Source organism: Melospiza georgiana, chromosome 21 (genome assembly GCF_028018845.1).
Source record: "Melospiza georgiana isolate bMelGeo1 chromosome 21, bMelGeo1.pri, whole genome shotgun sequence".
Lineage (NCBI taxonomy): Eukaryota > Metazoa > Chordata > Aves > Passeriformes > Passerellidae > Melospiza > Melospiza georgiana.
In genome coordinates this window covers 9,136,822-9,160,228 of record NC_080450.1, presented here as the reverse complement: position 1 = coordinate 9,160,228, position 23,407 = coordinate 9,136,822, and the positions used below count along the sequence as shown (strand labels likewise).

General features: G+C 60.0%; 2 protein-coding genes across 5 annotated transcripts in view; one reads left to right on the top strand and one right to left on the bottom strand.

Moving 5' to 3' along the window:
• RNF157 (ring finger protein 157) overlaps window positions 1-14,155 on the bottom strand; it is a 32,805-nt gene extending 18,650 nt beyond the window's left edge. Inside the window, exons 1-4 of one of the 4 annotated variants that reach the window (XM_058038762.1) lie at window positions 13,985-14,155; window positions 8,588-8,706; window positions 2,448-2,536; window positions 1,073-1,219 (exon numbers count right to left, since the gene is read on the bottom strand). In XM_058038762.1, the coding sequence (XP_057894745.1) occupies window positions 1,073-1,219; window positions 2,448-2,536; window positions 8,588-8,706; window positions 13,985-14,072 (443 nt within the window). In that variant the 5' untranslated portion in view covers window positions 14,073-14,155. The remainder of the gene's footprint in view (window positions 1-1,072; window positions 1,220-2,447; window positions 2,537-8,587; window positions 8,707-13,984) is intronic. The other 3 variants (XM_058038763.1, XM_058038761.1, XM_058038760.1) reach the window with 3 other exon arrangements.
• Window positions 14,156-18,156: 4,001 nt separating this feature from the next.
• Window positions 18,157-22,823, top strand: UBALD2 (UBA like domain containing 2). Its single transcript, XM_058038698.1, has 3 exons — window positions 18,157-18,322; window positions 18,957-19,019; window positions 22,474-22,823. The coding sequence occupies exons 1-3, from the start codon at window positions 18,203-18,205 to the stop codon at window positions 22,792-22,794; spliced, it is 504 nt and encodes a 167-aa protein (XP_057894681.1). The 5' UTR covers window positions 18,157-18,202; the 3' UTR covers window positions 22,795-22,823.
• The last annotated feature ends 584 nt before the right edge of the window (window positions 22,824-23,407 follow it).

The window sequence follows — 23,407 nt, the reverse complement described above, 5'->3', positions numbered from 1 at the left end:
ACACAGGCCTGTTTGGGGGGTGACACAGATCTGGCTGGCGGGTGACACAGGCCAGGCTGGGGGGTGACACAGGCCAAGCTGGGAGGTGACACAGGCCTGTTTTGGGGGGTGACACAGGTCTGGCTGGGGGGTGACACAGGCTAGGCTGGGGGGTGACACAATCCAGCCTTGGAGGTGACACAGGCCATGCTGGGGGGTGACACAGGCCAGGCTGGGGGGTGACACAGGCCAAGATGGGAGGTGACACAGGCCAGGCTGGGGGTGACACAGGCCAGGCTGGGGGGTGACAAAGGCCTGGCTGGGGGGTGACACAGGCCATGCTGGGGGGTGACACAGGCCTGTTTTGGGGGTGACACAGGCCAGGCTGGGAGGTGACACAGGCCTTTTTGGGGGGTGACACAGGCCAGGCTGGGGGGTGACATAGGCCAGGCTGGGGGGTGACACAGGCAAAGCTGAGGGGTGACACAGGCCTGTTTGGGAGGGGTGACACAGGCCATGCTGGGGGTGACACAGGTCTGGCTGGGGGGTGACACAGGCCATGCTGGGGAGTGACACAGGCCAGGCTGGGGGGTGACACAGGCCATGCTGGGGAGTGACACAGGCCAGGCTGGGGGGTGACACAGGCCTGGCTGGGGGGTGACATAGGCCAGGCTGGGGGGTGACACAGGCCTGTTTGGGGGGGGTGACACAGGCCAGGCTGGGGGTGACACAGGCCAGGCTGGGGGGTGACACAGGCCTGGCTGGGGGGTGACACAGGCCAGGCTGGGGGGTGACACAGGCCTGTTTGGGGGGTGACACAGACCTGTTTGGGGGGTGACACAGGCCAGGCTGGGGGGTGACGCAGGCTTGTTTGGGGGGTGACACAGGTCTGGCTGGGGGGTGACACAGGCCTGTCTGGGGGTGACACAGGCCTGTTTGGGGGGGTGACACAGGCCTGGCTGGGGGGTGACACAAGCCTGGCTGGGGGGTGACACAGGCCTGTTTGGGGGGAATGGGGGGGTGACACAGGCCTGTTTTGGGGGTGACACAGGCCTGTTTGGGGGGTGACACAGGCCTGTTTGGGGCCCCTCACCTCGCCACCCCGTTGTGGAACTCCTCAGTTGCCTGGTAGTAGATGGTTATGGCCACACGGGCGTCCGTGTCGAAGGTGAACTCCACGTTGTAGTGCACCTTGGCTTTGCTCACTTCTTCCCCCGGGGTCTTCACCTCCTCCGAGCACCTGGGGAGCACAGAGGGTGCAGGAGATGGGCTTTGGGGTGCTCCAGGACCAAAAGGGGCTGCTGCCCTCCATCGGGGGACACTGAGGCACAGCAAGAGCCCAAGGTCGCGCCTGCGGGCTGGGCAGTGCCGCAGGCAGATTTGAGCCCTAATCCCGCATCCCCCGGCCCCGCCGCAATCCCCAGCCTCCCTCCAGCAAAGCCTTCGGAAGGTGGGGGAGGAAGAAGCAGCAAAGCACTTCAAAGGCAGCGCTAAAATCCTTTAATCCTGCGGCACTGCCTGTGCTGGCATGCGGGAATGAGAGGGGAAGGGCAGGGGCTCGTCCTCCATCCTGAATGAGAGCAGGGGAAAGCAAAGACATCCTCCATCCTGAATGAGAGCAGCCCCAGGAACCACGAGGGGAAGAGCTCATCCTCCATCCCACAGCAATGAGAGCAGGAGAAGGACAGGGGGCTCATCCTCCATCCTGAATGAGAGCAGGAGAAGGACAGGAGCACATCCTCCATCCTGAATGAGAGCAGGGGAAGGGCAGGGGCTCATCCTCCATCCTGAATGAGAGCAGGGGAAAGGCAGGGGCTTATCCTCCATCATGTGGGAATGAGAGCAGCCCCAGGAACCAGGAAAGGAAGGGCAGGGGCTCATTCTCCATCCTGCAGGAATAAAAGCAGGGGAAGGACAGGGGCTCATCCTCCATCCTGCAGGAATAAAAGCAGGGGAAGGACACGGGCTCATCCTCCATCCACAGGAATGAGAGCAGGGGAAGGGCAGGGGTTTATCCTCCATCATGTGGGAATGAGAATGGCCCCGGGAGCCAGGAGGGGAAGGGCAGAGGCTCATCCTCCATCCTGAATGAGAGCAGCCCCAGGAACCAGGAGGGGAAGGGCAGGGGCTCATCCTCCATCCTGCAGGAATAAGAGCAGGGGAAGGACAGGGGGCTCATCCTCCATCCTGAATGAGAGCAGGAGAAGGACACGGGCTCATCCTCCATCCTGAATGAGAGCAGGGGAAGGACAGGGGCTTATCCTCCATCATGTGGGAATGAGAATGGCCCCGGGAGCCAGGAGGGGAAGGGCAGAGGCTCATCCTCCATCCTGAATGAGAGCAGCCCCGGGAGCCAGGAGGGGAAGGGCAGGGGCTCATCCTCCATCCCGCTGGAATGAGAGCAGCCCCGTGCCCAGCCTGCCTGGGCACCCAGCAGGACCCTCCCTGCCCGCGGGGTCGGGACTCACTTGACGAGGCGCAGGGTGTCCTTGCGGATGTTGATTAAACTCCTGAGGGTCTTCACGGGTTCCTGAGGAGGTGGAGCAGCATAAGGGAACTAGGACGAGAGAGACACCGCTGAAGGCAGAGCACACGGGGGCACTGCTATGGCTCTGGGCCCCCCAATGACCCCAACGCCCTACAGAGGGAATTGGGGTGGCCTGGGCATCCTGATGGGTGCTGAGCACCTGCAGGTCCTGCTGGCACTTGGGCACCAGGCAGCACGGTGACATCCCTCCACAAAGAGCCCAGGACAGCAGGGACAGTGTCACTGGGCAGGGGACACAGAAGGGCTGTTCCTTGTCCCTCTGGCTGGAGGCTGAGGGGCATGGGGGGCACAGGGCAGCAGCTGCTGACGGATTTTTATGCTGCTGGATGAGGCTGGGCAGAGCTGAGGCTCCCTCCCTGCTCACCAGGCAAGAAAAAGCAGGCACAAGTGTCCCTGTGGTGGATGGGATTTGGGTGGTGGAATCCTGCCAGCCCTGTGCCCAGAGCAGAGAGCCAGCAAAGTGTCTGGGCAGGAGCAGGCAGGCAGCAGCATCCCTCCCCCAAGGTGACATTGTCCCTCCCAGTCCTTTCTGTGCACTTGATGGGCTACAGGGCTCCTGGGGAGAGGGGACACAGGGGTGGCACCCTGGGGACACCCTCTCCTTGGCACTGCAGCCACCCAGAGGACACTGAGGGCACTGGGGAAGGGGCACAGGACCCACCTCCCCCCTCTCAATCTCCATCTCCCAGGTAGGTTTAGCTGCAGGAGGGATCAGCCCTGACTAAGGCCCAGCTCGTTGGCAAGCTGCCACCATGTGCCAAGGGACAGCCAGAGCCAGGAGGGTGTCAGGTGCCATCAGGGATGGCAGATGGTCCAAGAGCCTCAACCGCTGCCTCTGGAGAGGGAACAGTGTCCCACTGTCCCTCAGCAAGGCACCCACTGCACCCCAGCACCAAGGGGACAAGAATGAATTGCAGGTGGCACTTGGGGATGCCCTGCAGGGAGCATGCAAGGCATCCATGCCCTGCCCATGTCCCATTTCCCGTGGTCCTGGTGCTCTCAGATGGGACAACCATCATCACAGAATTATTTAGGTTGGAAAAGACCTTTATAAGATCATTGAATCCAACCACTGCCAAGACCAATCTAACCCTTTTAACATGTCTTTTAAACCTTTTAAAACCTTTTAAACTGAAACCCTTTTAAGACACATTTTATTTGCGTTAAAACCTTTTAAACTAAACCCTTTCTAACATGTCTTTTAAATCCAGGTTTTCTAGATGGTAAAAAACAGGGATGGTGACTGCACCACTGTCCTGGTTACCTGTGCAAGGGTTGCACAAACCTTTGAGTGAAGTATTTTTTCCAACATCAATTTAAACCTTTCCTGGTGCAGCTTAAGGCCATTTCCTCTTTCCCATCACTTGTTATTGAGAGAAGGAGTGCTGAGAATCATCACCTCAGCTGTCCTCAAAGCCATCCCCACCTTTCCTGTCCCCAAGGCAGAGCAGGGGTGGCACTGGGGGCCAGGCTGGGACAGGCAGCTGCAGAAGCCCCCAGTGCAGGCACAGCTCTGCCCCATCCCTGCTCCACCATCCCACTGCTGCCACTGAAGGCAGATTACAGCCCAGGCTGGGCACAGCGTGGCTGATGGCATCAGAGGCTTTGGGCATGCATTGCCAGCACTGTGGAACTGCCTCCCACTGCTCTCACCCTCCTCAGGAGGGGAAAAGGGCAGCAGAGTCATTAAACTGCTGCTAACGAACTTCTGTGTGAGCCACTGAACGTGCACCTGCAGAACTGAGCACCTGCAGAGCCACCCAGTGCAGCTGCAGGGGAGAGAGTGAGAACAAGCTCCAGGCTGAACTGAGCCTGTCATGACAGGCCGTGCCATGTCGTGATACATCCCCTGCTATTCAAACTAATGCAGTCACCCCAAATTGCTTGTTTCCACCAGCCCAACCATACCCAAACCAGCCCTGGCAGGGAAAGCACCCATGGGTGCACCCTCCCTCCTGCTGCAGCAGCCAGGGGTGGGTGACAGGGATGGGGAAGTGCCACAGGCAAATTGTGCTCTGCAGAAACCACTTTGGGCTCTTTCACTCCCACGTGTGAAAAGCACTTTTTGGGGGTGGTTGGATTTCTTTTTAAATTGAATTTTACAAGCCAGGTTTTGCATGTCAGAAAGGGGCTCTTCAGAGGAGGTTTTGCATCTCTTCACTTTCAATCAAGCTGAAACACAACAGAAAAAAAAATGGGTGATGGTTGTGGTGAAGTTAAGAATGTCATCCACGTGCCTACAGCAACATTTGGTGCAGACCAGCTTTTGCTGAAGTGAAATAAAAACCACCCTCAAAAGTCTGTCTTGGGGTTTTTCTACAAGCAAACCCCAGCAGCTTTGCGTGGGCAGGGAAACCCAGTGGCACATTTCAACAGCTCCTGGCTTCCCCTGTGCTCCCTGAGTGCCTCCAGCAGCTGCTCTGCTCCTCAGCCCCTGCATGGTGGCAGCTACTTCACCTGCAACGCCCTTCCCAGCCCCTTGGGAACCTGTTCCCAGCTGGAAAATCCAGATTATCATGTATCCATGGAGGGGAGAGCCTGCACAGCCTCTGGCTGCCCTGCACATCCCTGAGCTGTTCATCGCTCAAAGTGCTCTGCTCACAGAGGACTTAGGACACAATTCCTCCAAGATCACCTTGATCCCCAAGGAACCCAAAATTAATCCCCTACCAAAAAGCAGCGGCCATCTTTAATGTTTCCAGCCCCACCAGGGCTCTCCCAGAAGGTCAGAAAGCAAAAATGTCACAAAGCAGCATCAGGACAGGGCCTGGGGGCAGCATCAGAGAGACCCGAGTGCTGTCTGGACACAGGCTGGGACCAGAACCAACACAGATCCCCCCAAGTCCTCCCTGAGCCCCCAAAACTGGCCTGACCCAAAGTCCAGCCCCAGCACTGCCCCTGCTGCCCAGGAGATGGGATCTTGGATCTTGGTCACAGCTCTGCAGCCCAGAGCCATCGCTCATCAAACGGAGCAGCACAATTCAGCTGGTGATGCTGGATTAATGCTCTCTGCTGCTTCCAAGCTGTTCCTTTGCCTTCCCTGCTGCTCTGCTGACATGGGAACTGCTCACTGGGCAGTTTAGAGGCTTTTACTGTAATCAAGAGGATTTCTCAACACTCCCTGCTGGAAGAGACCCTGAGTGCTGACGTCTCATTTCCAGGGAAGCTCAGAGCAGGGAGGGAGGGAAGGCTCTGCCTTTGGCCCTCAGTGTTCCTGGGCTTTGTGGGTGCTCCTGACCTCGGCTCTGCCTGGATCCCTGCTCTGGCACAGCCCAGGGCTGGACACTTCCCTGCTGAAGGACCACATCATGCTGCCAAAGCACTACCAAAGCCAGTCCCAAGGAGGAAACAGGAACCTTGCTGGCAGCAGGCAATGCTCGAGGGCTGGGCCAAAGCACCAGGCACGTTTATCTCAACTTAACAGAAAAGCTTTGGTGACTTTTAAGTCTCATCCTGAATCTTTTGAATATTTAACCCCCCCAAACTCCTCCAGCCAGTGGTGGTGAGTTGTCCCATTGCTGAGAGGCACCTAGATGAGGAGGGACATCATTCCCAGGCTGAACCCCTGCTCTCATTTCCTCCCTTTCCAAAGGCAGCAAGCACAAAAACCATCTGCAGGAGCCTGGAGTGTAGGGAACCCCTTCCAGCTGGGTTCCCTTGTGCCCTGAGAGAGCTGGAGCTGGCAGCACCCAGCACTGCAAAATCCATCCATGCCTCACCCAGCCCCAACCTACCCCTGGCCATTTTATTTTATTTATTTTATTTTATTTTATTTTATTTTATTTTATTTTATTTTATTTTATTTTATTTTATTTTATTTTTTTATTTTATTTTATTTTATTTTATTTTATTTTATTTTATTTTATTTCTTCCCCTCCCTTGCTAGAGTTTGGAGAGTAATTTCATCTGCTCCTGTCCAAGCTGCTCTACTCCCCTGAACGCCACACCAGGGCCTCTGTGTTGTGTGCCCTCCTGTCTGGGATACAGCTCCTGGATGAGATGGGGAAGGCAAGAGAAAACTCAGCTCTTGGAGAGGAAATGAGAAAGAAGATGGATTAAATCAGCCCAATTCACCTTCACCACCAGTCCTGGATAGGAGACAGGCTGCAGCACTGTGAAAAATGCATGTATTTTATGATTGGCTTTTTGCAAATATTAAAATGAATATTATATGCATTGTGTTAGGAAGTAATGCTGTATAAATGCTCTTAAGTAGTGTGTTAAATATAGTTGTAGGTTATAAAAAATGTTAAAATAGAAACTATGCTATGTAGGATACGTTTTTTAAAGAAAGGACTCACACTGAGATAGCAGCCACAGGACACCTGAATCTTTCAGAGAAAAAGAATTTATTGCCCTCTTATCAGAAGAAATTAACTTTTTCCTGCCTCAAAGGCGCTGTCAGGATTCAGAGGAAGAAGTTGACACTGCCCAGACAGAATCCTGTATTTGAATGGAATTTATGCATCATGTATGAGATGTATGAATATACAACAGGCTGCTGCTTTTAAGGGTTAATCCTCTGTTAACGTGGGTCCTTTTTCAGGCTCGTGCTGCCCAGAAAAAGGTACCCAGACATCCATAACTGTTTGTATTTATTATCTCATATTGTTCTAAATTCAAATTGTCCAAATTATTATTACTCTAATTTTATCACTATTTTTTTATAGCCATTTTATTACTATTAAACTTTTAGAATTTTTAAAACAAGTGATTGGCGTTTTTCACAGGCAGGAAATCAGCCCTCGTATGAGCCATCAGAAAATCCTCTCCAGGTGGGCTTGGCAGGCTCTGCCCGGGGAAGGGACACTTGGAAGCCCGTGGAGGGGACAGCCAGCAGGCTGTGGAGGGGACAGGCAGCAGCGTGTCCCACACACCCCCCTGTCACACTCAGCCTGTCACACACATCCCCCTGTCCCACACATCCCCCTGTCACACACAGCCTGTCCCACACATCCCCCTGTCACACTCAGCCTGTCACACACAGCCTGTCCTGCACACCCCCTGTCACACACAGCCTGTCACACTCAGCCTGTCACACACATCCCCCTGTCAGACACAGCCTGTCACACTCAGCCCGTCACACACATCCCCCTGTCACACACAGCCTGTCCCACACACCCCCCTGTCACACTCAGCCTGTCCCACACAGCCTGTCCCACACATCCCCCTGTCACACTCAGCCTGTCCCACACATCCCCCTGTCACACACAGCCTGTCCTGCACACCCCGTCACACACATCCCCTGTCACACACCCCGTCACACTCAGCCTATCCCACACATCCTCCTGTCACACTCAGCCTGTCACACACAGTCCCTGTCACACACAGCCTGTCCCACACATCCCCCTGTCACACTCAGCCTGTCCTGCACACCCCCTGTCACACACAGCCTGTCACACACAGCCTGTCAGACTCAGTCCCTGTCACACAGCCTGTCACACACATCCCCCTGTCACACTCAGCCTGTCCTGCACACTCCGTCACACACAGCCTGTCCCACATCCCCCTGTCACACACTCCCTGTCACACACAGCCTGTCACACTCAGCCTGTCCCACACATCCCCCTGTCACACTCAGCCTGTCACTCTTAGTCCCTGTCACACACAGCCTGTCACACACAGCCTGTCCCACATCCTCTGTCACACACAGCCTGTCCCACATCCTCTGTCACACACAGCCTGTCACACACATCCCTCATGTCACACACCCCCTGTCACACTCAGCCTGTCCCACACAGTCCCTGTCACACATCCCCCTGTCACACACAGCCTGTCCCACACACAGTCCCTGTCACACTCAGCCTGTCACACACAGTTCCTGTCACACACAGCCTATCACACACCCCCTGTCACACACCCCCTGTCACACTCAGCCTGTCACACACACACACTGTCACACACCCCCTGTCACACACCCTCTGTCACACTCAGCCTGTCACACACACACACACTGTCACACACAGCCCCTGTCCTGCACCCTCTCTCACACTCAGCCTCCCCGGTTCGGGCCGTGCCGGTGCCCGTTTCCCCCCGGTGCCCGCTTCCCCCGGTACCCACCACCACGGGCCGGTTGCCCAGGAAGTTGAGGTCGCTGTTCTCGCCGAACAGGTACCCCTCGGGGTGCGTGGAGTCGAACTTCTCCCCGCCCATGATGAAGTGGTTGGCGAAGTAACTCCCTGAAACGAGAGCACAGCGAGCGCCTGAGCGCAGGCACCGGATCGATGGCTCGGAGGTGACTCTGTCCCCAGGGTCACCTTGCTGGGAGCCTTTCTGCTTGAGCTCACACACTGCGGCCGCCGAGGACCAGCTCCCTGCCTGCCCTCCCCTCCTCCTGCATCAGCTCCGAGCCGGGATGGGGAGAGATGCAGGGCTCCAGCCTCACGGCAGCGCTGGCCCTCGGGGCTGCTCCATCCCTGCTCCCCTTTCCCTGTCTGGGCCAGCCCTGTGAGCTCCAGCACGGCCTGAGCCACCCAAGGTCACCCTGACCTTCAGCCACCCCCGCCCTGGCAGGAGCGGAGGGATCCGGGCCCCTGGGGCAGCAGAGCAGCGCTAATCCCGGCCATAAACAGCCCCCAGAGGAGGCAGGAGAGGCAGAGAGCCCTGGAGGAGCCAGGCTGGCTCCCACAGCCCGGGGATGCTGCTGGGAAGGGCAGCACAGAGCCAGATCCAGCCCAGGGCTGCTCCTGCCCTGATGGCACAGACCTGGGCACCACCCAGGGCAGCGTGTCCCCAGCCAAACACTGCCCAGGGCTGCTCCTGCCCTGATGGCACAGCCCTCAAGTGCCACCCAGTGCAGCGTGTCCCCAGCCAGACACTGCCCAGGGCTGCTCCTGCCCTGATGGCACAGCCCTCAAGTGCCACCCAGTGCAGCGTGTCCCCAGCCAGACACTGCCCAGGGCTGCTCCTGCCCTGATGGCACAGCCCTGGGTGCCACCCAGCCAGACACTGCCCAGGCTGGCTGCAGCTGCCACCAGGAAGGTGAGCAAAGCACAACTGCCCCGAGTTCTGTCAGTTCTCAGCCTGCAGCCTTCCCTAGGAAGGGCTCACCTGTGCCAGGCAGGATTCTGGGGTCCTGTAGACCCTCCAGAAGGTCAGCACCTGCCCTGCAGAGTGCTCCACAGTGCCCTGATGAATGCTGGGCAATGACCAGGGTTCTTTCTTCCCTCACAGAGCCAGAACACCAGGTCCTGGTGCTTGCTCCTGGTCTGTGAGAGCTGGGCTGTGTGGGGGAAGCATGTTGTGGCACAGGACCTGGCCAGGCAGGAGGGCTGGGACTTGAGGTGGGGAAAAAGGGAAAGGTGGACAGGGATGGGGGAGCAGCAAGGCGTGAGCAGAAGCACCAGGCTATGTCAGATATGGACACAGTGTCCTGCATCCTGACAGCCACAGGGCCAGGGTTTAGCTTATAAAAACCCCAAACCCATCAGCACAGATCCATCTGCACCCCTCTGGGGGATACCCCAAAACCAAACATTTGGGCACCACAGATAAAGGAGCTTAACCCTGGGCTGCAGCTCTGCAATCAGCTTCCAACAGAGGCAGGGCCTGTCCAGGGCTGGATCAGGCTTTAATCCTGCACCGAGACCCCAAAGGGAGCCCAAAGCACAAGGGGAGGAGTAGGGGGGATGTAACTCTGGGCCAGGAGGGAGGAGTGGGGTGCCACAGCTCTGCCCCATGGCACACAGTGGGCTCACACAGCTCTGCCCCATGGCACAGAGTGGGTTCCCCCAGCTCTGCCCCATGGCACAGAGTGGGTTCCCCCAGCTCTGCCCCATGGCACACAGTGGGCTCACACAGCTCTGCCCCATGGCACACAGTGGGGTCACACAGCTCTGCCCCATGGCACACAGTGGGCTCACACAGCTCTGCCCCATGGCACACAGTGGGGTCACACAGCTCTGCCCCATGGCACAGAGTGGGGTCACACAGCTCTGCCCCATGGCACAGAGTGGGGTCACAGAGCTCTGCCCCATGGCACACAGTGGGGTCACAGAGCTCTGCCCCATGGCACACAGTGGGGTCCCACAGCTCTGCCCAGCCCCATGGCACACAGTGGGGTCACACAGCTCTGCCCCCTGGCACACAGTGGGGTCACACAGCTCTGCCCAGCCCCTGGCACAGCCATGCCTGCATGCAGCCAGCCCCTGAGCAAACGTCGACCATCAATTATTGATGCCTGCTGCTTTCAGGTCCCATTTTCCATCTACATAATTTATAGGCAGCTCGCCTGGAAGGGCTCGGCCAGGTGGAAAAAAAAAAACCCTCCAGAGCAAAGTGCCTTCAGAGCTGCCTGCAACAGCACAGCCAGGGGAGAACGGGGCCATCCAGAGCCCTTCCTGACACTGATTGGAGCAAGAGCAGGAGATGGCAAAAAAATTACATTGAAACATGGAGAATGCCACCCCAGCAGCGAGGGAAAGCTGGAAAATGGAGCACAGGCTCTCTGATTTGCCCAGCCAGGCTTCAGTGCGTGCTGGGGGCTCCCACAGGATGGGCAGAGCAGGTGAGGACCACGCTGCCATCACCCAGCCTCCTGCCAGGGGTTGGGAGCACCCCTGGGTGCTGCAGGCTCCTGGCACATCCCCCTGAGGTTACAACTCCCTCTTGACAGCGGCAGAAGCAGCTCCGTGCTCCCTCCTTGCTGTTAAACAAGAGGTGGAGCCGTGCCAGGATTTCCAGGGAAGCACCAGCAGAGGAAAGCCCGGGGAATCAGCAGGAGCATGTCAGTGACCCCCTGGGCACGGCTGGGGGCAGGGAAGCACCTTCCCAGTCACAGGCACCTCTTCGTGGGCTGCTGTAAATCCAAGGCCTCCTCCCAGGGAAGGAGAGCCTGTCAAGGACAGCCACATCTCAGGAAGGGCTGCACAGAGCGGCTGCTGGAAAGGAGGAATAAACCCCAATTGCCTCAGGTTCCTGGCAAAAAAAAAAAAAAAAGTCTGTGTGTCCTGCACATCTGCTGGCTCACATCTGGCAGTGATGAGTGGCAGCGATGCCACCTTGTCCAGCTGACAGAGAAGGGTGAGGACCCTCGTGTGTGACATGTCCTGCACTGTGCCCCAGCCACCACCGCCCTGCTGGGCTCTGGCACTGCAGCCTCTGGCTCTCCAAAGCTGCTAAACCAGAAAAGCTCATTCCCAGCTCATCCCTGGTGAGGGAAGCCCAGGTTTGCACAGCCTGCAGTCAGCCCAGACAGTGGCACGGCACTGTGCTGGCACAGGGACACCCTGCGGCCACGGGTGCCAGCACAGGGTGCTGGGATGGGCTGGGTAAAGGCTCTGGGTGCTTCTGCCCCTGGGCAGCCCATTATTTAATCCTGTGCTCAAAGCAGGCAGCCAGAGCTGAGGCCAAACCCTGCCCCAGCACTGCTGTGTCAGCCCTCGGCCCTGCCACCACCTGGGCTTGTGCCCCACACCTGGGGGGCACTGCTGCATTGATCCCTGTGCTCCTGCCCCTGCTCACAGCCCCATGTGCCCCAGGGGAGCTTGGTGCCAGTCTCAGCTGGGGACAGGGGCTGAAAGCTGGAGATTTGCCCCAAAAGCCATCCCAGTAGCCAGGCAGTGGGCTCCATCTACAGCCCCCGCTGGCTCTTCCTCCCAGCGCCAGCCATGGAAGTAAATCTCAGCCTTTGTTTAAAAATTATGGCTTAACTAATCCCATCGACACTGTCTGTAGGGGATGGGACCCCCAGGATAGGGAGATGCTAAACTGGGACCAGACACAGCTGCCCCATTCCCACAGGCTGCACTGGCCATCCCGAGAGAGCCCACAGCCAAAGCCACAGCCCAGAGAGAGGAAAATGCCCCAAGGTCCCATGAGATTCCCCTCCAGAAGCACATTTCCAAGGCAGTGGCTGTTTCCAGGTGGCTTTTGAGGTGAGGGAGGTGCTGCTGGCACAGCAGAATCAGCTCCTCTGCCCAGCACGTCCTCCCTCGGCTGCCGGCAAATCCCATGGGATTAAAGGCAAACCAGCCATAATCCCCCCGGGCCACCAGCCTGCCCTTGTCCCTGTGCAGATGGCTGTGTCACCTGGGCACCTCCTGCCCTTCTCCTGAGCACCCTGGGCAGCAGCAGGACCATTCCCCAGCTGTGCCCAGAGCCAGCAGTGGGGCCAGGCCAGCTGAGCACAGCCAGGAGCCCCAGGCTCCCCCTGCAAACTGGAGCTGAGCACCAGCCTGGTGATCTCTGCAGCTGAGATGGGCTTGGAAGTGCTCAGCTGGGTGCACTTGCACCCTCCACCCCTTTGTACCCAGATATTTCAAGAGCCCCTAAATAAAACAGGGTCCCAAGGGGAAAACTTGTCGTGCACGGAGACACTGTCCCTACAAAGAGCAATGCCATGGGTGGGCTGGTGCAGCCTCACCTGGCATCAAAGTGACAGAGGCCTTGAAACCACGTAAAAAAGGGAGCTGGGGAGCCCTGCAGGAGGCCAGGCTGTCAAGGATCAGCCATCTCCAGCCAGCTGTGCAACCTATTTTAGATTAAAATTAAAAAAAAAAAAAAAAAAAAAAAAAAAAAAAAGGCAAGCACAGCTTTTCAGGACAAGCACAGGGTTTGTGTCGGGCTGTAATTTTTGCTAAGGAGCTCTTTAGTTGTAATTAGTGAATAACTTGCCACAGCACTAACGATCTGAGCGTTTACCTTATCCTATTAACTACCAAAATAGTTACCTATTAATAATACTTAGCGCTGCAAGGATCCTGTGCAGTCTCCTCGCACGGCACACACGGTGCTGCGGGGCATCACCCAGCGGGGCCGGGATTTCTGCGGCTCTGAAGCCGAGGGCTGGACCCCTGCACCCCTCCCTCCCCCTCGGCCACCGCTCGGCCCGGCCCTTGCAGGGAAAAGCGAGGCACGGAGGGGAGGGACGGATTTTCCAAGGTCACGCACAAGGTTTGAGCCAGGGCCGGCTTGGGGAGCGGGAGATGAATCGCAGCGAGCCCCGGAGCCGGGAAGGGGAGGGATGCCCAGGGCAGGGGCTGGGGTGCTGCGATGGGGCAGAGCCCTGCGAAGGAGGGATCCCCTCCGATCCCTCCCACCCCAGCCTCCCGCATCCTCCCGGGAATTCAAACCCAGCATTTTCCCGAGCAGCCAGCACCGGAGTCACCGGCTATAAAAAGCAACTCCGGAGCTCGGTGCCGCAGACCACGGCTACAGAAATCGTGATGGCAATAATGTCATTAAAGTCGCGTCAACTCAGCCAAGTTTGGGAAGCGGGGTGTGCGGGCAGAGGGGCTCCCGGAGAGGGGGGACCCCCATCCTTCCCGTGCCGAACTCACGCAGGGAGCCCGCAGCAGACCCAGATTTTCAGGGTGCCCCCCCGTGCGTCAGGGTTTGTTTTGGGGCGCGCAGGGTCACCCCGCCCGCAGCAAGGTCGTGCCCGGTGCCCGCCCTGCTCGCTCCCCTCTGTCCCTCCGCACCGGCGGCACCGGGACCCGAGACACCCCGGGGGCTCACCGGATTTCGGGGGGTATCTGTAGACGGAATTAGCGGGGATATCCACTTCCTCCACGCCTGCGTTCTGCCGGCTGGTCAGAGCCCCCATGGCCGGGCCGGGCTCAGCGGGCGGGGGGCGGCGGGGACTCCTCCCGCCCGGGACCGGGACGGGCGCCGGGAGCGGGGCTGGCGGCGGCCCCCGCCCGCAGCATCCTCCGCTCGCCGCGCTCCGCTCTGCGCCGCGCCCGGCGCCGCCTCCGCGGCACCGCGGGGCTGCGACACTCGGGGCGGGGCCGCACCGGCCGCCACGCCCCGGCCCGCCCCGGCTCGGCCCGGCCCGGCGGGGAGCGGCGGGGACGCGGTGCTGCCGGCTCACCGTGCCCCGGTGCCCACCGCCCCGCCAGCGGCGTCCCCGTCAGGTGCCGCTTACCCGTGCCCCACGCGTGTCCACAGTGCCACCCGCGTGCCATCCCCCGTGCCACCCAGCAGCGCTCAGGGGCCTCCTCGCCATCATCCGCCACCCTCGGGCTCCCCGCAGTGACTTGTGCCCAGCTCGCCCCCAGCCCCACAGCTGGGGGGCACCGAGCAGCACCCCCGGCTCAGGGACCCCCGCGGCAGGCTGGCCGTGGCCCCCCGTCCCTGTGAAGGTAACCCCTGAGGCCAGTGGGATGGCAGTGTTTGAGTGGGACTTCTGTAGGATTTAGGGGTTTAATTCCGACGGGCCGTCAGTGCCCTGCTAGTTCAGGACTCCCCCTGCCGCCGGCGTGTCCCCTGCGAGGAGGACAAGCCCCCGCTTTTCCCCACAGGTTGTAGAGGAAGGATTTAGTGCAGCTGTTGGCACAGGACTGATCTCCTCCAGCAGCGCTTCAGGGGCGCACAGCGCTGGGGGGGCCGGGTTAGAGCCCCCCCAGTGCTCATCTCCATCATCATCATCATCCCTATCCCGCCCTCCCAGCTGCCTCCACACCCGGAGCACTTCTGGAGGCACGGAGCCGCCTGTCTGTTCCAGGGCACCCCGAGAGATTCCCCCAGCTGCCCCAGAGTTAAATCACTGGGAAGCACTGGTCACCTCCTCGTTCCCCTCTTGGAGCCGGAGAGGGAGGAAGGAGCCTCTGAGCTCTCACTTAACCCCGCCGGTGATTAATTAGTCCGGCAGCGCCGGTTAGTGGAGCATCACATGATTTTGATTCGAGTTGATAACACGAGCGCTATAAATATCAAGCGGGAGATGTGCAGGGAGGCGGATCAGCTGCCCTGATGGCCTCGGCTGCTCAGTGCTGACGAGCAAAGGCCGTCCCTGGGGCTCTCCCCTTTGTCCCCTCCCCGCAGACGGACACACGGACCCCCCTCCCATTGCCTCCCACCCACACAGCCCCAGAGGCTGCTGAGAAAGGCCAAATCACAGAGGCTTTGTGCCCTGTTTGCAGCCTGGCACTGTCCCACCGGGACCCACACTGCCAGCAGTGACACCCTGTCCGTGCTGCTGGATGTCACACCTGGGCTGGCTGCCAGCAGGAGCACCGCTGGAGAGCAGGATTTAAGACTCCATGATCTCAAAGGTCTTTTCCAACCCCAATGGCTCTCAGAGGAGCTGAGGGCAGCATCCACACTGGGAGCCTGATCCAGCTCTGGGTGCTGGTGCCCAGCTGGGAGTCCCGAGACCGCAGGAACAGATCCCAAACATTTTTGGGGATCCCGTTGTACACGTGGATAATTTAAAGCTCCAGCACAGCCCAGCATTGCTGAGCTGCCAGCCCCACTGCCCTGCTCCAGCCAGATACAGCGGGAAGCTGGGAGAGGGAGCCAGCACATTTCATTAGCGGCACCGAGCAGACTGCAGGGCCTCGGTGCAGACAATAATTCAGAGTTCTCCCCGTGCAGATCCATAACCCGGCAGTCATTACACACAGAGCTGCTGCCTGCATGCACGGCTCGTGGTTTTTTTTCCCCGGATTGCTGCAGCAGAGGGTTTTGTAGGGCAGTGCCGCAGTGGAGCGCGGGAGACGGCGGCTTCGAGGGCAGGGTCCCTCCCTGCTCTGCCCGCCTGCACCTCCCAGCGCTCACACAGCCAGGAGAAACCCCAGCAGGGCCCACCTGGAGGGGCAATCCAGAGAAAATGCAATGTTTGAACCCAAAATGCACATGCTGCTGGGCTGGGGGATGTGGGATGTGTGTGTGACACAGAGAGGGGCCCTCCTTGTGCTGAGAGGGAAACTGAGTCACGGTAAGGCACAGGAGGGCGTGCAGCCCACCCACTGCAGAAAAGGTTTGTCTGTACAGCCACTCCGTTCCCAGTTCACCCAGCATGAACTGGCCCAAACTGGGGAAGCAGCAGAGCAGCCCCTGGGAGGGAGGGGGTGACCCTTCCTTGGTGCCTGCCCAGGCCTCCACAGCTCCTGCCTGGGGACGTGCTGGGGGTCCCCTGGCCTGCAGGAGTGACCCCCAGGGTAGCACATATCAGCATGGAGAGCTGACAGCGAATCCTACCCCAAAAAGGGATCATTTTGAAGAACTCAGTCCTGCTGGCTTCTCCAAGTGTCACCAGCACTGCTCTGTCACAGCTTTGGGTGCCAAGGGCCCATGAGCTGCACTCCCCTGGCTTTCCCAGGCCAGCTGCTGCCAGCTCGAAGCTGTGCTGAGCCCATGGGTGGCCTTGGCAAGCAGGAGGTTCTGAGAGCTCGCCAGGGCTGCCTGCAGAGCCAGGTGGGTCTGGGATCCCTGCAGCTGCAATTGCTCCTCTCACACCTCCCCTGCCTCCAGGCTGGTTTTTGCTCCAAGAAGACAAAGCCACCAAAATCTTACTGGGCAAGCAGGACCCTGCACAGCCATCACTGAACCCCAGTGGAGGGAACCCCCTGAATATCCCAGGAGGATCCCAGCCTGGCAAACACAGCCTGGCATTGCTGGACTGCACCTTCGTGGGACCAGCAGGACTCTGCAGAAGCCCCACAGAGGCCTCAGTGCTGGGGGCAACCAGCTGCAGATGCAGCTTGGAGTTTCCACTGCTCTGTCTCCTCGTTCCCCCTGGTCACCACCACCACATCAAAACCTCCTGTGGCTCATCCCAGATCAACCTATTTTCACACCATGCATTGGCAAAGTCCCTGCTTTATTTGTTTGGCGTTTAAATGCTAATTTTCCCTTTTTAATCAAAACACTTCTAGGCACGAATTGCACAAGTCCCACTTGGATTCACCAACCTGCTGTGGGGAGAGCACACAACGGGAGAGTTCATCCTTGCAGGCTGAGACTGGAGCTCCGAGGAATCAGGATTTTAACCATTTTAACCCCTTCCCCCAAACTGGGAGCTGTCCTGAACCCCACAGCCTTTACATGGCAGGGGTGTGGGGATGAAGAGGATGGGTCCCTGCTCCTGCCCCTGGCATCTGGTCAGGGTCCCATCCCCAGGGGAAGCTGTTCCCAGATGGGAGGGACAGGCAGGGGGTTAAGGGGGGATCCCCGGAGGGGGCAGCAGGGTCCCAAAAAAGGAGGAGATGAGTGCTGGGGGAGCTTTGCTGAAGGAAGAGAGGAGCCTTGATAAGGGAACAAGGGGTGAGCCTGACTGGGGGTTAAGGTGCAGCCCCCACAGGAGTGGCCCTCCCAACAGGGGTATCCAGGGATGGGCGGAGCCCCCCTCTCTGTGACCCCCCGACAGTGAAACCCCTCTCCAAGAACCTCTCAAACCAAACCCCCCTCAATAACCCCTAAACAGCTCCCCTCAATGAACACCCCCCAAACTGAACCCCCTAAACAGCTCCCCTCAATGAATGCCCCCCAAATGAATGCCCCCCAAACTGACCCCTCTCAATAACCCCTAAACAGCTCCTCCCAATGAGCCTCCCCTCAATAACCCCCCAACATCTCTCCTCAATGAGCGCCCCCAAGCCGAGCCCCTCTCAATGAACCTCCTCAATGAACGTGACGTCACCAACGTCTCACGATAAAACCTCCGCACAGCCAATCAGCGCCCGTTCTCCCTCCCGCCTGGCCCCGCCTCCGCCACCCCCAGCCAATCGCGGGGCCGCCTTCAGCCAAAACACAGGCGTTGGCCAATGGGGAGGCGCCGGGGCAGCTGGAAGGTTCGAAGCCGGCGGTGGGCGGGGCGCGGGGCGCGGCGGCGGCCAATCGGCGCGCGGGGGCGGGGCCGGCGGCGCCCCCCGGTCCCCCCGGTGGAGCGCGGCGGGCGCGGCGGGCGCGGGGCGCTCCGGGCGGTGCGGGCCGGGCCGGGGCCGCCCCGCCATGTCCGTCAACATGGAGGAGCTGCGGCACCAGGTGATGATCAACCAGTTCGTGCTGGCGGCGGGCTGCGCCGCCGACCAGGCCAAGCAGCTGCTGCAGGCGGCACACTGGCAGTTCGAGGTACGGGCCGGGCCGCCGGCGGCACGGATCGGGATAACCCGCGCGAGAACCGGGGCGCCCCAGGTCCCGATCCGCCGCCCGCCTGGCCGCAGAGCCGCGGGGCGGAAGGCGATGGGGGTGGCGGCAGGCCCGTGCGGCCCCGGCTCACCGACACGCGTGGCCGGGTTTGGGGGGTCCTGCCCGGCCCCCGGCACCCACGGCGGGGCGGGGGGCGCCTCGGGCCCGGGCTCCGCCGGGTCTATTTATACCCGGGCCGAAACCCGAGCTGCGGCCCAGCGGGCCGGCCCCTCCCTCCCGCTCCGGGCTGGGGATGGGGGCGCCGCGGGGACGGAGGCGGCGGTGTAAACACAGGGTCCGGGGTGTAAACACCGGGTCCGGGGTGTAAATACGGGCTCGGGGGTGTAAACACGGGCTCGGGGGTGTCCCCTGGCCTGGGGAGCCCCAGAGCGAGCAGGGCACACGGTCTCCGGTGGGGCGGGTGAAGGGCAGCCCCTCGGCCTGGCAGGGCTGGGCACCCCGGGGCGGTCCCGGGGGGTGGGAGCGGGCGGGGGGCTGCGGGGCGAGCTCTGGGGGGCGCCTGTGGTCCCTCCCCCTTTGTCTCGGGTGGGCTGCAGCTGACAGCTTGTCCCCACAGACAGCTCTCAGCGCCTTCTTCCAGGAGACCAACATTCCCAGCAGCCACCACCCCCCCCAGATGGTAAGTGGGACCCCTCCCTCACCCCTGCACCCCCCATCCCCTCCCCATCTCCCCCAGCCCCCAAAACACCTTTAGACCCTTGCCAGCACCACCAGCCCCCCATACCCCCCCACCCTACAGCAGCACCCTCCCCACGCCCCCCAGAGGAGCCCCCCGTGCCGAGCCCCCCGAGCGGTGCAGCCCCAGCCCCGGAGCTGTCAGCTCCTGCCAGCCATATTGCCGGGCGCCCGCAGGAACACGCAGCCGGGGAATGTAAACACGAGCTAAAATGTCTGCCAGGAAATAGTTTGTCTCGGCGAGCATCGCGCTGCGACTTGGGCTCCCCGGGCCGGGGGGCCGCGGCTGGAGCCCCCATTCCCCCCACGCCGCTTGACCTTGGCCGAGGGCACATCCCCTCGGCCGGAGGGAGGAAGTTGTTCCCCTCCGGGTGTTTTGTTTTGTGTTTCTCAGGGGTTTTCTTTCTTGTTTTCCCTCTTCCCCCCCCCTCCCCCCGCCGCCATCCTCCAGTGTTGGGGAACTGAGCGGTGCCGCGGGTCGTGGTTAGGGTGAATTTTCCCCCTTTTCTCGTTCCATCATTCCCCCATCTCATTCCATGCCAGCCGGCCCGGCATTGCCGGCAGCCAGCGCTCGGTTTCCCTCGGAGAAAGTCGCTTTGTCAGCCAGCTCGCAGTAAAAGCCCTTTTATTGCAGTTCCTCCCCAGCCCGCGCGTTTCCGTGCTGCCCCGGGCACCTTGCGGGGTCTCCCGGTGGAAAAGCCGCGGGAGAGGGGCTGGGGGAGCAGATCCAGGCCCTGCTGTTCCCACCCCAAACCCGGGGAGCAGTTCCAGGCCCTGCTGCTCTCACCCCAAACCCGGGGAGCACATCCAGGCCCTGCTGTTCCTACCCCAAAGCCCCATCAGAGCAGATCCAGGCCCTGCTGTTCTCACCCCAAACACGGGGAGCAGATCCAGGCCCTGCTGTTCTCACCCCAAACCCATGGAGCAGATCCAGGCCCTGCTGCTCTCACCCCAAAGCCCCATCAGAGCAGTTCCAGGCCCTGCTGCTCTCATCCCAAAGCCCCATTGGGGCAGGATGCAAACCAGGGCTGGGAGCCCCATCCCAGCCCCATTCCCCCCACCCTAAAACAGGCACCCATTTCCCCCCAGACCCGAGCCACTCAGTTCTCCCCCTCCCCAGCAGTGTTTTCATAACACCGTGTGCTCCACGTGGTGTCAAAATGCCTTTTACCTTCTCTCCAGACACTCCTGTTTTGGGGAGTTGATTTGGTGTTTCCCTGCCCCTCCCCAGCACCCTGACTGGTGCAGTTTGAAATGCCCCACACGTGAGATGAGGACTTTGGTGCTGGCAGTTTCTATTTCTCTTTCAAGCGTCAGGGAACAAAGCTGTGAGTGTGGCTGTGGTTTGATGGGTGATCCCCATTACCCCCACCCCAAGGGGAGCTCCCCACACTCCCCAAGCCCCCACAGATTCTGTGGGGCCAGGACTTGCCAGAGCTGTTTGGGGTGTCAGTGACCGACCCTCTGACAGCTCTCCTCAAGATGTGTTGGAGGAGGAGGGCAATAATTACATGGAAATTCTTATTTTTTAATTAATATTTCAAATGAATCTGGCAAACATCACCCCAGAAGCTCAGAGCTGTATCCAGCATCATTCCCGGCCTGGCTGTGGTGGTGGTGGGTTTTTTCCAAAACAGAGCAAATTTAAGGTTTTGGGGGTTTGTTGATTTGTTGGGGCTTTTTTTTCCAACAAGTATCTTTTCAAATACTGCCACATGTATAGGTTAATTTAAAAAGCAAAGGCTGGGGTAGCACCACTTGAAGCTGAGCTCTGAAATGAGTTCTGTGGAGGAATATCCCTGGTTAAGGATGAACCTGTTCAGTGCCGGCCAGGCCTGATTGCATTTTTGGGGTGCCCCAGCTCCACGGGCTGATGAGAGCCAGCTGCTGCTTCCCTCAGGCTGGGGTGCACCCCAACTTCAGGGGTCTGGGCCCCCAGCAAGGGTTTGCTCCTCTGATCCCAGCATCACTCAGGGTGGCCAGGATGGGGATGAGGAGGAACCTCTAAGAGGGATTTAGGTCTGTGCTGGGGGGCAGCAGGGACTGTGAGCACCAGCCAGGGGCAGATCCTGGGATAAACCCCAGCAAGGGGGAGATGAAGGAGCCATTCCCCACCAGAAACATTTCAGTCCTCCATTGCTAATGCAGCAGACACTGACCAAGCCCCTTAACTCTGCTCAAAGTCCCCACAAACACCTGTCAGGAGTTGTGGCTGCAGGAGGGCAGCAGGGATTTGGGATGGATTTAAGCAGGGGGATGAAGTCTCCCTGTGCATGGACCCCCCATGTCCAGGCATCCCCCTGCCCACAGCCCCTTCCCTGTGTGTGCAGCCCCATGGGAGTTGGATACACCCCCCTGTCCCCCTTTAACCCCTCCCCATCCTCAGTTCAGCCAGCTCTCTGCTGGTTTGGGGTCCCTGTGCCAGCCCCTGAGCAGGGCTGGGTCCTCCCTGGTGGATTTTTCCTCTGCTGGAAAAAGGGACGGATCCATCACTGTCGGGGTGCTAAATTTAGCTGGGTACCAAGAAAGCAGAGCCTGTACCAGGAACTGGGGGGGCCCTGCTTGCCTTCTGCTCTCTCTGCCTTCATGGGGTGTGAAGGGGAGCAGGGTGAGGAACCTGGGGGAAAGGGGATCCGGGTAGGACCCCAGCACCCTCCCTACCCTCTGTACTGGACCCCTTTGTGCCAGCCCTGTTTGTGCTGCTCCCCAAACCCACCCCATCTGTGGGCTTTGAGCATCTGGGATCCAAATGTGCTTCCCAGACTGGCTGGAGCCTCTCCCCGGGCACCCCACACCTTTGGGAGAGGCACACAGACCCCTGGGTGTGGGTGTGGAAGGGGGGCCAGGTGGGACCCTAGCATACTGTGCCAGCCCTGTTTGTGCTGCTCCCCAAACCCACCTCATCTGGGGTGGCCCAGAGGAGCCTCTCCCCCGTCTTTTGGGTGCCACACAGACCTGTGGGTGTGAAAGGGGGTCCTGTGGGGCCAGGTGGGACTCCAGCACCCTCCCTACCCTGCATACTGTGCCAGCCCTGTTTGTGCTGCTCCCCAAACCCCCCTCACCTGGGGTGGCCCAAAGGAGCCTCTCCCCCGTCTTTGGGGGTGCCACACAGACCCCTGGGTGTGGGTGTGAAAGGGGGGGCAGGTGGGACCCTAGCATACTGTGCCAGCCCTGTTTGTGCTGCTCCCCAAACCCACCTCATCTGGGGTGGCCCAAAGGAGCCTCTCCCCCATCTTTTGGGTGCCACACAGACCCCTGGGTGTGGATGTGGGGGGTGCCAGCTGTGGGATCCTCAGCCATGGGTGGGTTGGAACCCCAAAACCCCCCCCCTGGGCGGGTTGGGACCCCCAAACTCCCCCGTGGGTGAGCTGACAGCCCCGTTCTCGTGTGCCCTGCAGATGTGCACCCCCAGCAACACGCCGGCCACGCCGCCCAACTTCCCGGACGCGCTGGCCATGTTCTCCAAGCTGCGCACCTCGGAGAGCCTGCAGAGCAGCAACAGCCCCATCACCTCCATGGCCTGCTCCCCCCCGGGCAGCTTCAGCCCCTTCTGGGCCTCCTCTCCCCCCAGCCACCAGCCCTCGTGGCTGCCCCCGTCGTCGCCCACGGCCCACGGCCTGCACCACCACCTGCACCACGGGCAGCCCTCCTGGCCGCCCACCCCCCCGGCCCCCGCCCCCCCACAGAAAGCCGTGGCCACCATGGATGGGCAGAGATAAGGCTGGGGCTGCCCAAGGGCTGGGGGGGCAGGGGGGGGCCGGGCCGGGGCGCTGGGGGGCAGGGGCTGGCCGAGAAACGCACTGGAATCATTTTCTAGGTTTTATTATTATTTTTAGGGGGGGGGAGCACATGCTGCCAGGGAGGGCGCTGAGCTGGGAGAGCCTCTGGCTGCTCTCTACTCCCCTCCCTTTTTTTTTTAAAAAAAAAAAAAATATAACTATAATATATAAATATATCTAATGTATATAGATCAGAGAGAAGGAGCAGCAGCGTGGAGGCAGCTGTTGGGTGTCTGGGGGTTTTTCCCTGTGGCTCTGTCCCCACCCAGCATCTCTACATCAGGGCAGGACAGGAATAACAAAAATAAATAGATGGAGGTGGCTGTTGGCCCCCCAGATCAGCCACACAGACATGGAGCCACTGGACACCCTCCCCAGCTCTGGCCTCCCTGGGCACTTGTTGCAGTGCCCAGAGCAACAGCAGCTCTCTGGCTCCCCAAATTCAGCTCAGCTTCTTGCACAGACCCCCCTGGACGTGCCCCCAACCCCGTCCTCCCTCCCTCAGCACCCCCAGGGCCTGGGGGTTTATCAGAGTGATGTCCCCCTGTCCCTG